At 39.5% G+C, this 13,181-nt stretch overlaps 1 protein-coding gene across 1 annotated transcript; it reads right to left on the bottom strand.

Annotated features, from left to right (window-relative positions):
- Nucleotides 1-3,858: 3,858 nt before the first annotated feature.
- LOC117329538 (FMRFamide receptor-like) lies at nucleotides 3,859-6,530 on the bottom strand. Its single transcript, XM_033887529.1, has 2 exons — nucleotides 6,478-6,530; nucleotides 3,859-5,735 (listed from the first exon to the last, which is right to left on the bottom strand). The coding sequence occupies exon 2, from the start codon at nucleotides 5,709-5,711 to the stop codon at nucleotides 4,542-4,544; it is 1,170 nt and encodes a 389-aa protein (XP_033743420.1). The 5' UTR covers nucleotides 5,712-5,735; nucleotides 6,478-6,530; the 3' UTR covers nucleotides 3,859-4,541.
- Between the last annotated feature and the right edge of the window lie 6,651 nt (nucleotides 6,531-13,181).

The following is a 13,181-nucleotide window of genomic DNA, read 5'->3' as shown; positions in this document are numbered from 1 at the left end:
TACACACGTAATTAAGTAGTTTATTATTTGAGGTAAAAGTGATCTACTTAAGTAACAAAAAGGTCATAAAACGGAGAAGTTGGAGTAGTTTTCAAATAAAAAAACGCAAATTTACCTAGTAACATAAATACTTTGTTAAAATGTTTTGGATAACTTTCCTTACTACGATTTAAAAAGCTTTAAAACTACATGCGTATATATTTTCTTATATTTAGATTTCTACACTGAAGAAACTGGACATGGACGGGACTGTTATAAGAATGAAGATAAGCAAGAAATCAATGATAAGTGATTAGTATTAGTTATAATTCTACATAGCGAGGGTGCACAGTAACGTCTAGTTATAGGGTAATTCTTGTGTACAGTGTTGTCCGGTCTATGTTGTCACGTGTACGGTGTTGTATGGTCTATGTTGTCACGTGTACGGTTTGGTCTGGTCTATGTTGTCACGTGTACGGTGTTGTCCGGTCTATGTTGTCACGTGTACGGTGTTGTATGGTCTATGTTGTCACGTGTACGGTTTGGTCTGGTCTATGTTGTCACGTGTACGGTGTTGTCCTGTCTATGTTGTCACGTGTACGGTGTTGTCTGGTCTATGTTGCCCTGTGTATGGTGTTGTCCGGTCTATGTTGTCACGTGTACGGTCTTGTCTGGTCCATGTTGTCACGTGTACGGTGTTGTCTGGTCCATGTTGTCACGTGTACAGTGTTGTATGGTCCATGTTGTCACGTGTACGGTGTTGGCTGGTCTATATTGTCACGTGTACGGTGTTGTATGGTCTATGTTGTCACGTGTACGGTGTTGTCCTATCTATGTTGTCACGTGTACAGTATTGTATGGTCTATGTTGTCACGTGTACGGTGTTGTCTGGTCTATGTTGTCCTGTGTATGGTGTTGTCCGGTCTATGTTGTCACGTGTTCGGTGTTGTCCGGTCTATGTTGTCACGTGTACGGTGTTGTCTGGTCTATGTTGCCCTGTGTATGGTGTTGTCCGGTCTATGTTGTCACGTATACGGTGTTATCCGGTCCATGTTGTCACGTGTACGGTGTTGTATGGTATATGTTGTCACGTGTACGGTGTTGTCCGGTCTAGGTTGTCACGTGTACGGTGTTGTATGGTCTATGTTGTCACGTGTACAGTGTTGTCCAGTCTACGTTGTCACGTGTACGGTGTTGTATGGTCTATGTTGTCACGTGTACGGTGTTGTCCGGTCTATGTTGTCACGTGTACGGTGTTGTCTGGGCCATGTTGTCACGTGTACAGTGTTGTCCAGTCAATGTTGTCACATGTACGGTGTTGTCCGGTCTATGTTGTCACGTGTACAGTCTTTTCCGGTCTATGTTGCCACGTGTACAGTGTTGTATAGTCTATGTTGTCACGTGAACAGTATTGTCCGGTCTATGTTGTCACGTGTACGGTGTTGTCTGGTCTATGTTGCCCTGTGTATGGTGTTGTCTGTTCTATGTTGTCACGTGTACAGTGTTTTCTGGTCTATGTTGTCACGTGTACGGTGTTGTCTGGTCCATGTTGTCACGTGTACAGTGTTGTATGGTCTATGTTGTCACGTGTAGTGTTGTCCGGTCTATGTTGTCACGTGAATGGTGTTATCCGGTCCATGTTGTCACGTGTACGGGGTTGTCCCGTCTACGTTGTCACGTGTACGGTGTTGTCTGGTCTATGTTGCCCTGTGTATGGTGTTGTCCGGTCTATGTTGTCACGTGTACGGTGTTGTCCGGTCTATGTTGTCACATGTACGGTGTTGTCTGGTCCATGTTGTCACGTGTACTGTGTTGTATGGTCTATGTTGTCACATGTATAGTGTTGTCCGGTCTATGTTGTCACGTGTACGGTGTTATCCGGTCCATGTTGTCACGTGTACGGTGTTGTCTGGTCCATGTTGTCACGTGTACAGTGTTATCTGGTCTATGTTGCCCTGTGTATGGTGTTGTCTGGTCTATGTTGTCACGTGTACGATGTTGTCCGGTCAATGTTGTCACGTGTACGGTGTTGTCCGGTCTATGTTGTCACGTGTACGGTGTTATTTGGTCTATGTTGCCCTGTGTATGGTGTTGTCCGGTCTATGTTGTCACGTGAACGGTTTAGTCTGGTCTATGTTGTCACGTGTACAATGTTATCTCATCTATATGTTGTCATGTGAACGATGTTGTCATATCCCAACTGTTGTCTCGTCTAATCCACGTGAACTTGTCACTAGTGTTGTGTCGTCTGGTCTTACTTTTGACGTCTACGGTATCATCATTAAGAATCATTGTTAATAATCCTATGACGTACACACATGTGGATGACAAGCTGCTATCATGTGCTAATGATGGTGGAAGTGAGTGACGTGTCAGGTAGATAACGAATGTATCCTCTTATTCTCCCTTCTAGATCACTCACTTCCGGTATAACATGTTTGTGTATAATTATTATCTGTAAACAACATTGTATATTGATTAAACTCCAATTTTGATACTAACTTGCGGTACATCACTGAACACAGCTGTAGTGACACACACTTATGTTCATCATTTACTTCAGTTTTCTACCTTAGAAAAGACTGTAAAAAAGACACCCAAGATATCAGTTAAATGACTATAAGGCCGAAAGTGTTGATGCCAAGGATGCGACCAAAAAAATCAAAATAGACAGAAAGAAAAATCAAAATCTGTATGGGGAGGTACAAAAGATCCAAAATACACGTCAAGCTATACAGGGAGAAACCAAATATAGATTGACGGGGCCAGAATTTGAGGAATCTATTATTTCAATGTAGTTTACCGTACAATAACAAGTATTTTATATCTGAAATATCTTTATAAACTGTTTATTTACTGATATTACATATACGTTTATTATTTATTATATAACAGAAACAAGTATTTAAAAAAGGAAGGTTTGACATTGATACATCATTGTGTTTTTGTGGTTTTGTTATTTGTGTGTTTATGTGTCTTCTGTGTTTGTGTGTTTCTTGTGTCTTTTATGTTGATGTCTCTTCTGTGTGTATGTGTCTTCTGTGTTGATGTGTCTGCTGTGTATGTGTCTCCTGTGTTTATGTGTCTTCTGTGTTTATGTGTCTTCTGTGTTTGTGTCTCTTCTGTGTTTATGTGTCTTCTGTGTTTGTGTGTCTGCTGTGTTTATGTGTCTTCTGTGTTTATGTGTCTTCTGTGTGTAGGTGTCTGCTGTGTTTATGTGTCTTCTGTGTTTATGTGTCTACTGTGTTTGTGTGTCTTCTGTGTTTATGTGTCTTCTGTGTTTATGTGTCTCCTGTCTTTATGTGTCTTCTGTCTTTATGTGTCTTCTGTGTTTGTGTGTCTGCTGTTTATGTGTAGGATTGGTATTACACTTCGTCACAATGTCACTGTTGGATTGGTATTACTCTACGTCACAATGTCACTGTAGGATTAGTATTACTCTACGTCACAATGTCACTGTAGGATTGGTATTACTCTACATCACAATGTCACTGTAGGATTAGTATTACTCTACGTCACAATGTCACTGTAGGATTGGTATTACTCTACGTCACAATGTCACTGTAGGATTGGTATTACTCTACATCACAATGTCACTGTAGGATTGGTATTACTCTACGTCACAATGTCACTGTAGGATTAGTATTACTCTACGTCACAATGTCACTGTAGGATTGGTATTACTCTACATCACAATGTCACTGTAGGATTGGTATTACTCTACGTCACAATGTCACTGTAGGATTGGTATTACTCTACGTCACAATGTCACTGTAGGATTAGTATTACTCTACGTCACAATGTCACTGTAGGATTGGTATCACCCTACGTCACAATGTCAATGTAGGATTGGTATTACTCTACGTCACAATGTCACTGTAGGTTTGGAATTACCCTACGTCACAATGTCACTGTATGATTGGTGTCGTCCTACGTCACAATGTCACTGTAGGATTGGTATCACCCTACGTCACAATGTCACTGTAGGATTGGTGTCGTCCTACGTCACAATGTCGCTGTAGGATTGGTATCGTCCTACGTCACAATGTCACTGTAGGATTGGTATTACTCTACGTTACAATGCCACTGTAGGATTGGTATCGTCCTACGTCACAATGTCACTGTAGGATTGGTATTACTCTACGTCACAATGTCACTGTAGGATTGGTATTACCCTACGTCACAATGTCACATTAGGATTGGTATTACCCTACGTCACAATGTCACATTAGGATTGGTATAGTCCTACGACACAATGTCGATGGTGATGTTCTATTATCCATTTACAATCCCCAATACACACTGTACATTCATCCCAAGCCATTGTTGTCTTTGTAGGTTTGACAAATAAACTGATATGACAATACTAATCCTTAAGTCACATCGTGTTATGTTGAGTTATGTCTCATTGTCTTCCACATCGCTGTATCCATTCCCATTTGCCTTTGTAAGAAATATTCACTGTTTCTAAATAACTAGATACAAACCACATAATTTTAATCTTAAAGAAACCATCCCAGTCTAGCTTTAACACTGATCCGTAAACTCCCATATCTAGAGGTCTAAATACCATTGTAAAGCGTTGTGTCATTCGAAGTTAACTCTATCGCATTGTCATTAGAAGCTGGCTCCTCTTTCACGGTTGCACGCCTGACTTTGGCCGGTAGAGGTTTCCTTAATATTTTATAGTATGTCTGTTTTAACATTTTTATAAGAATTCTTCGAAACCTAATTCCAACAATACCATAGATGATGAAATTTATGGAGGAGTTAAGAATAACTATAGTATTGAATATACAAATAAGATAAAAGAAACTGGTATTGTAAATGCTGTATACGTAAACGGCCACAAGGTAAGGACCGTTCAGGTTTGACAATACCGAAAACAACACGATCAGCAAAAGAACAATGGTCACATTTGTTTCCTTTCGTTGAAGAGTTCCACTTGATTGAGTTGTGTTCATCATCTGTACTCGTTTCCGGTACATAGTGCAGAGTTTACAGATGATGGGGATACTAAGTGATCCCAAAAGTATAGTCGGGAGAATGTTGTACATTAACATGTTAAACCAGAATGGCCCCTTGGAATAATAAAATGATTTTCCAACCTCTGTAAATTCATTTATGTAACACAGGCTTCCGTAGCATGGATAGCTAACTGGCTTAAACTCGATCAGCTGCTGTATGCTGAACACAAAGAAGAATCCAACAATGACTGCAAGGGCAATTGTGATTCTTTTCTTGGTACATATAACGTTTGCCTTGTAATAAACACAGACGTAGATAAACCTTTCTACACAGAGCGTCACCGTGATCCAGATGTTGACGCCCCGGAAGAAGTATATGAGGTAGAGAAGGAAGATGTATATACACGGGTAAACCACGTCCAGGTAATAGGACTGACCTTCCGGTATCTGGAATAAGTAATATTCTGATACACCATTCAATGACCACACCAAACTGACCGCCATGTCCGTAATGACAAGGGATCGGAACAGCAGGATGGTTGTAGTGGATTGCATGTTCTTATGCCATAGCACGGCAATTGTCAGCGAGTTCCCGATGATACCAAGAATTAGCAGAATCGGTATGATTACCGGGAACGTCACATGGACCAACCCCGGCCATTCTAGCTTGGATAGGTAATCCCGACGGATGAGGAAAGTTGTTCCGTTCAGTGTGGAGTTTGGTAGTACAAAGTCCGGGCGGGATGCACTGATCGGGATGTTCATATCGTGATGTACAGTCGGTGAATCCTAAAACATACAAGAGATGTTATCATAAAACACAGGTTTCAAATATATAGGGTTTTAAATTGGGTTTCATTTCATAATGTGATTCTATGAAACGAGTCTTAGATTTATTTTATTTTTTTCTTCAAGTCTTGGCGAAAGTCTCATTTTATGAGACGAGCATTTAAGATACTTTTTATCACATAACGCAGAAAGCTTACATTTTGACAGGTTTTAAAGACATAAATAATTTGGAGGATTTGATCAAGCTGGATAGCAGGAAGTTTATGTGATAAATGTTCATTTTATCAGATTGGAATATAATATATACACTAAGCTATCAGAAACATCTTTCCAGTCGACAAAAAAATTTGTCCAGCTCACATTTAGGATAAGAAAACAAAGTAACGGTTGTAAATATCAAACCTAGAAGTAATACATGCATGAACCTTAATTTATTTGATCATTATGTTTAATTCCATGTATATTGTTGTTAAAAAACAAGAATTCCAAGTAATAATCGATAAAACGGGTTGTGTCACATTCTTGAAATGAGGTGAAGGGCGATGATAACGAAACTACTAGGTATATCAACATCGCATACGGACATAATTCCAGCTGGTATCATGATGTCGACCACAAAATACACGACGCAATTACGTAATTAGTGATAAAATTATGCAAATTGACGACATATTTTTGTTACAAAAGGATAAGACAACAGGAAATAATATGTCGAGATAAAATAAAAACTGAGAAAACTTACTGATGATCCTGAGAAATTGATCGAGGAACTCTCGTTGTGCGCTAAATCTTTGTTTTACGAATTTGTAATAACCATTGTCGTTGGAAATCTCCACTTAGACTTGCCCGATGGTGTGAGCACGTGCCCTCTTATACCGAGATGTACATGTCATCTCCAGCACGTGACTTCCTTCTGACCTCAGCCTGGATGTTGATTGATACAACGTTAATCCTTAATTCCGGTTTTTACGGTAAACAAGTACTTTACGCTTCGAAGTATCACTATTCAATCGATATAAGATCGAAGTCATTATTTATTTTTATCTTAATTTGATGATAAATCAACTTCCTGTGTTTTTCATCACACATCATACGCAATATTTGATGCTGACATACATCCCTTTCCCGTCACGACATTTTGTTTGTGATATTTTCTGTAATACTACGCCCTAGAGCAGTTCTGCCTTTTTTTGCGAGAAGATTATATCCTTTCTATAAACGTAATCATACTCTCAGAGGGTCTTTCTGCTCTTCGGTTTATAGAAACCAGAAATAGTGCCAGACATGTCGCCTTAAAGTCCGTATTATGTTTATTACAAAACGCAGATGTGTCGTATCATGTAGATATCCAAGGTAACGAAAAAGCTGATGAACTAGCCAGGGACACATGGCGAAATCGGTATAGATGTAAAACTTACAAAAAAAAATTATTCTAAAATGAAATAATAATTGGGTAAAAAATCATAATAATCACCTCCGGCAAATGATCGAAACCCCTTTTAAGAAGACAAAATTATATGGCCACAATAACTAAGATGATGTCATCATATCTAGACTTAGACCAGATAAAACTAAATTAAACTGTACTATCAGTATCATTAAGAAACAACAACAGCCAAAATGTCCTTTCTGTATTTTTTCATACTAGAAACTTACAACTGCTACAGCAGAATTGTTTACAAGAATTAAATAAAAATAAAATCGCTATAGCTTCAAACAAATCAATTACTAGTCCCACTGGGGAAACGGAGAATCGCCACTTACCGTACGCTAAAATATCTTAAATCATTTACCTAGAATATATCGGAATACACAGGTAATGGTATCTGACAGGAGATTCGAGGCGTATGACGCTATGGCACAGCTACAATATAACACACTAGCTAGGTTACCGAGGTACCCGAAGGGACTGTACCAGGATCGTTGCCTACTGACTATCCGTTAACTGATACATTATATGACACCAGAGCAGTTGTGTCACCCCTGGGTATATAACCGAGTTGTATATTCTCTACTTCAAGTAACGTGGCTTTTCTAGTCAAAATATTCAGTTACGTACCCCCGGGGATCCGAGTTATAATAGTGATTACATACATGTACAACATTTATACAGCGTACTATCTAATTTGTAAAGTTACTCTGATGCGCTTCACATTACAAAATACATGTATAACATTTTCATTTTATTCCTAGCGTTACTCAAAAGTACAGAACATATATAAACGACATTTAGACTCGAGCAGTTATGTGATAACATGTACACGACCTCTGGAAGAGACTCTAAAAAGCACACGTAAGCAAATGAGTTTTAACCTTCTTGAACTTAGTCAGGGTTTTCGACTTCCTAGTAACAGGCGGTAATCTATTCCATAAAGTGGTCACTGCCTTTCCAGATCATCGGGTACCATAAGTCATCGTACGAGAGTTTGGAACGCATAACAAGGATTTTGTTTACAATCGTAGTGATCGTGACGGCTGGTAGAGAGTGACAACTTCCTGTAAATTCTCTGGAGCTGTTCCATTTATGCGTACGTACATCAAAATCTTGTGCTGTGACCTGAAACGCATAGGTAACAAATGCAACGAATAAAGCACCAGGCATGCTGCAATGTTCTAATCAGTGCATCAGATTCACCAAAGAGCAAGGCATTACCAAAGTCTAATCGAGAAGTAACAAACGAATGTACCAATGTCTTGCATACATCTGTGGTGATGAACTGCCAGATACACCCAATGTTCCTGATTTGGTAATAACAGATACTTTCGATAGTGTTTACGTTTGTTTCCATGTTCACAGAGCTATAAAAGTTTACACCAAGGTATCTCACAGCTTGGACTGCCTCAATAGTTTGGGCACCAACCTTTACGTGGAGATCTTAAGTGTGCTGACAGTTATGGGAAAAGACTATTACATTTAGTTCTGTCTTTTCCTGATTTAGCTTATTGGAGTTCATGCCTTTCGGCTTGCTGTTATTGCGTTCGAGTTGTCCTTGGGTCTGATCACCATGTAAATCTGCGTGTCGTTGGCATAACAATGGTACTGAAGGCTATGTCGACGATAAATTTTCCCGATTGATTTTAAAGACAGTATTTTCTTGGTCCCAGATTGGACCCTTGAGGAACCCCGAAGGTTTTGTCGTCCTATACAGTTGATCCAATGTCACTATCGTTGTTCTCTCAGGAAGGATTGGATCCAGCGTAATGTATCACCAGCTAGTCGTTCTATAAGAGTACTATAGACGTTTGAAAAGTATGCATACCGCACTCGACAACTGCTAGATATAATATACAGATAATGTTGACTAGGACCCACGAGGAACGCAGTATAGGAATACCAGGAGTCTGGCACAACACATTGGACGATACAATTATGCAGACTGACTTGGTTACCCACCCCGAGAGTAGCTATCCACATACTCGTTGGTTATCAAACCATCCAGTCACTTAACAGACACGGGACTGGAGGTCCGTTTTCTAAGATACATTTACACCATACCATCACAGCAGCAGGTACCCTCCTCTTCCATCTAAAGTAAAGGAACCTTCTCTTCCCCATCCCTTCTTAAGCCTGTCCTATCACCCATCTCATACCATCACAGCAGCAGGTACCTTCCCGTCCATTTAAAGTAAAGGAACCTTCTCTTCCCCATACCTTCTTAAGCCTGTCCTATCACCCATCTCATACCATCACAGCAGCAGGTACCTTCCCGTCCATTTAAAGTAAAGGAACCTTCTCTTCCCCATACCTTCTTAAGCCTGTCCTATCACCTATCTCATACCATCACAGCAGCAGGTACCTTCCCGTCCATTTAAAGTAAAGGAACCTTCTCTTCCCCATACCTTCTTAAGCCTGTCCTATCACCCATCTCATACCATCACAGCAGCAGGTACCTTCCCGTCCATTTAAAGTAAAGGAACCTTCTCTTCCCCATACCTTCTTAAGCCTGTCCTATCACCCATCTCATATCATCACAGCAGCAGGTACCTCCCCGTCCATTTAAAGTAAAGGAACCTTCTCTTCCCCATCCCTTCTTAAGCCTGTCCTATCACCCATCTCATATCATCACAGCAGCAGGTACCTCCCCGTCCATTTAAAGTAAAGGAACCTTCTCTTCCCCATACCTTCTTAAGCCTGTCCTATCACCCATCTCATACCATCACAGCAGCAGTTACCTCCCCGTCCATTTAAAGTAAAGGAACCTTCTCTTCCCCATCCCTTCTTAAGCCTGTCCTATCACCCATCTCATATCATCACAGCAGCAGGTACCTCCCCGTCCATTTAAAGTAAAGGAACCTTCTCTTCCCCATCCCTTCTTAAGCCTGTCCTATCACCCATCTCATATCATCACAGCAGCAGGTACCTCCCCGTCCATTTAAAGTAAAGGAACCTTCTCTTCCCCATACCTTCTTAAGCCTGTCCTATCACCCATCTCATACCATCACAGCAGCAGTTACCTCCCCGTCCATTTAAAGTAAAGGAACCTTCTCTTCCCCATACCTTAAGCCTGTCCTATCACCCATCTCATACCATCACAGCAGCAGGTACCTCCCCGTCCATTTAAAGTAAAGGAACCTTCTCTTCCCCATACCTTAAGCCTGTCCTATCACCCATCTCATACCATCACAGCAGCAGGTACCTCCCCGTCCATTTAAAGTAAAGGAACCTTCTCTTCCCCATACCTTCTTAAGCCTGTCCTATCACCCATCTCATACCATCACAGCAGCAGGTACCTCCCCGTCCATTTAAAGTAAAGGAACCTTCTCTTCCCCATACCTTAAGCCTGTCCTATCACCTATCTCATACTATCATGACTACTTCTCTACGCCTAGCAATTGGAAACAATCACTTTTTTCTTCACTTTGAACTTTCTTCCATTTAAGCAATGAACAGTGGTTTTAATGTTGTTATAGTCGATATGGCAGCAAGATGTTTGGTGGGCAAATGGCATGGGAACCCGTTAGGGTTCCCATGCTACATTTGCCCATCATACATCTTGCTGTCATATTGACTATAACAACATTAAAACCACTGTTCAATACGTATATTTACATTGCCTTACCATTTCGTCAACTTTGAAAAAAACTACACCAACACAAAATAATCCCGCCTTTTTAATGTCACATGACCCCCTCTACTAACATTCACAATGTGTAATTCACTATTAGATAAAATAAAACTGTCGGCACGTTAGACAAACGGAAGTCACAGAGTGGTTACATCAGAGAGTGGACATTTTGAACAGTTGATATGTATACAACATGACATTGTGTTAGAGTAGGATATCGTGAAAGGACAACAAATATAAATCCCTATAAATCCCTCTAAATCCCTCTAAATCCCTATAAATCCCTATAAATCCCTACCTATAAATCCCTATAAATCCCTATAAATCCCTACCTATAAATCCCTCTAAATCCCTATAAATCCCTCTAAATCCCTATAAATCCCTATAAATCCCTACCTATAAATCCCTATAAATCCCTACCTATAAATCCCTATAAATCCCTATAAATCCCTCTAAATCCCTATAAATCCCTCTAAATCCCTATAAATCCCTATAAATCCCTCTAAATCCCTATAAATCCCTAGTCTCTAACAACAATAACGACGAATCCCCAGTCCGCCGGATAGGACTTAAAACGTCGGCCCGTATGGGAATGTCCAACCCACAAGAAATAGACCCTCTGTGGTATTCAAGAAAGAGAAGGCGTGAAAACGCGGCCCAGCTGTTAGGCTTAGGCAGAGTAAGGATGGGGAAACGTTTTGGATAAGGAGTTGCCTTTTCAAAATCATAGATGTATTTTAGGACGACTTCCCAGTCTCCTTTCTCTATCCCCCTTTCTTACCGTACTATACCAATTCTCCTCTCCTCTATCTCCCTTTCTTACCGTACTATACCAATTCTCCTCTCCTCTCTCTATCTCCCTTTCTTACCGTACTATACCAATTCTCTTCTCCTCTCTCTATCTCCCTTTCTTACCGTACTATACCAATTCTCTTCTCCTCTCTCTATCTCCCTTTCTTACCGTACTATACCAATTCTCTTCTCCTCTCTCTATCTCCCTTTCTTACCGTACTATACCAATTCTCTTCTCCTCTCTCTATCTCCCTTTCTTACCGTACTATACCAATTCTCTTCTCCTCTCTCTATCTCCCTTTCTTACCTTACTATACCAATTCTCTTCTCCTCTCTCTATCTCCCTTTCTTACCGTACTATACCAATTCTCTTCTCCTCTCTCGTTCACAGGTCGTAATAGCCGAGATTAAACCCGTTGATAATAATGATAATAATACCTGTAATAAACGTCATGGATTTTGTCAGAGTGATTCGGTAGGACCAGTGTTAAAGTAGGGAATATCTTCATGTTGATTTATTTATTACCATTTCTTCACACCAATATCTACAGATGTGTTGGCATGTTTAGAAAACTGGTTCTTTCATTGCTTTGTATACAATAGCACAATCAGCACATCTAATCACCAGAAATTGCACAGACACGGAAATGTCACGTGGTCTACGAGGACATATTTCGAATGAACGTTTGGTGATCCGGAAATGATCAAGAAGAGAGATGAAAACAAATCCAAATAGTTTCCTTTTAATATCAATATGATATAATATTAGTGTTTGTGAACAGGAAAATTTGTATAGAGCCTATTACGACAAGTTATTTCATATATATATTGATATAACGTAAATGATTCACAAGCCTATTACGGCAAGTTATATATATATATGTATATTTATACATGTTTGTATCATGTATACCGTAAATGATTCACTAGCCTATTACGAAAAATTATTATACACATACAAAATGTATTGTTTTCACTGTTTAGAAATGTTTGAAATGTTTACAATAAAACTTTTTTGTAAAACTCAGTGGTAATACAATTAAAAGACATTTCAGACCGAGATCAACAGTAGACGTAACGCTTGAGAGACAAAACCTAATACAAAGTAAATGTGCGAATTCACAAATATACGTATGATGTTACTATATATGATATAGATTCGTATATTTAAAGAATAAACAACAACATTATTTCAAACTAAAATTATTTCAAATTTTCCTTTATGACCCTACTACTGTCCCTTCCTCTTCCGAAAAGATTATTCATTTCTCTTTTAACCCTAACCCTAGATGGTGAATTTACTACAATTTATGACGTCACGACAATAATCCAATCGGGTCAGGACAACAACCAACATCAAATTTACATTTATCAAAAGACCAACAGAGTCAGAGATAAAAGCAATTATAAGCTAATAATAAATTACAGCTGTAGTATCCTAAATAGCATGTAATTGATGAGTAAATAAACAATGTGTACTGTTCAACATCAATTCGATGCAAAGCTAAACAACTGGTTCTATCTTATAACAGGTTCATTGGGTCACACATGTTCTAAAATGTTTACCGTTCAACCCGGAAGTTAAAAG

The sequence above is a fragment of the Pecten maximus genome, chromosome 6, assembly GCF_902652985.1.
Source record: "Pecten maximus chromosome 6, xPecMax1.1, whole genome shotgun sequence".
Classification (NCBI taxonomy): domain Eukaryota; kingdom Metazoa; phylum Mollusca; class Bivalvia; order Pectinida; family Pectinidae; genus Pecten; species Pecten maximus.
The sequence above is the reverse complement of the archived record's forward strand: the minus strand, read 5'-3'. Positions and strand labels throughout refer to the sequence as shown.

What these genes read in the sequence shown, in the direction of transcription:
- LOC117329538 (XM_033887529.1), bottom strand. Translation starts at nt 5,711, where the DNA reads ATGAACATCCCGATCAGTGCATCCCGCCCGGACTTTGTACTACCAAAC.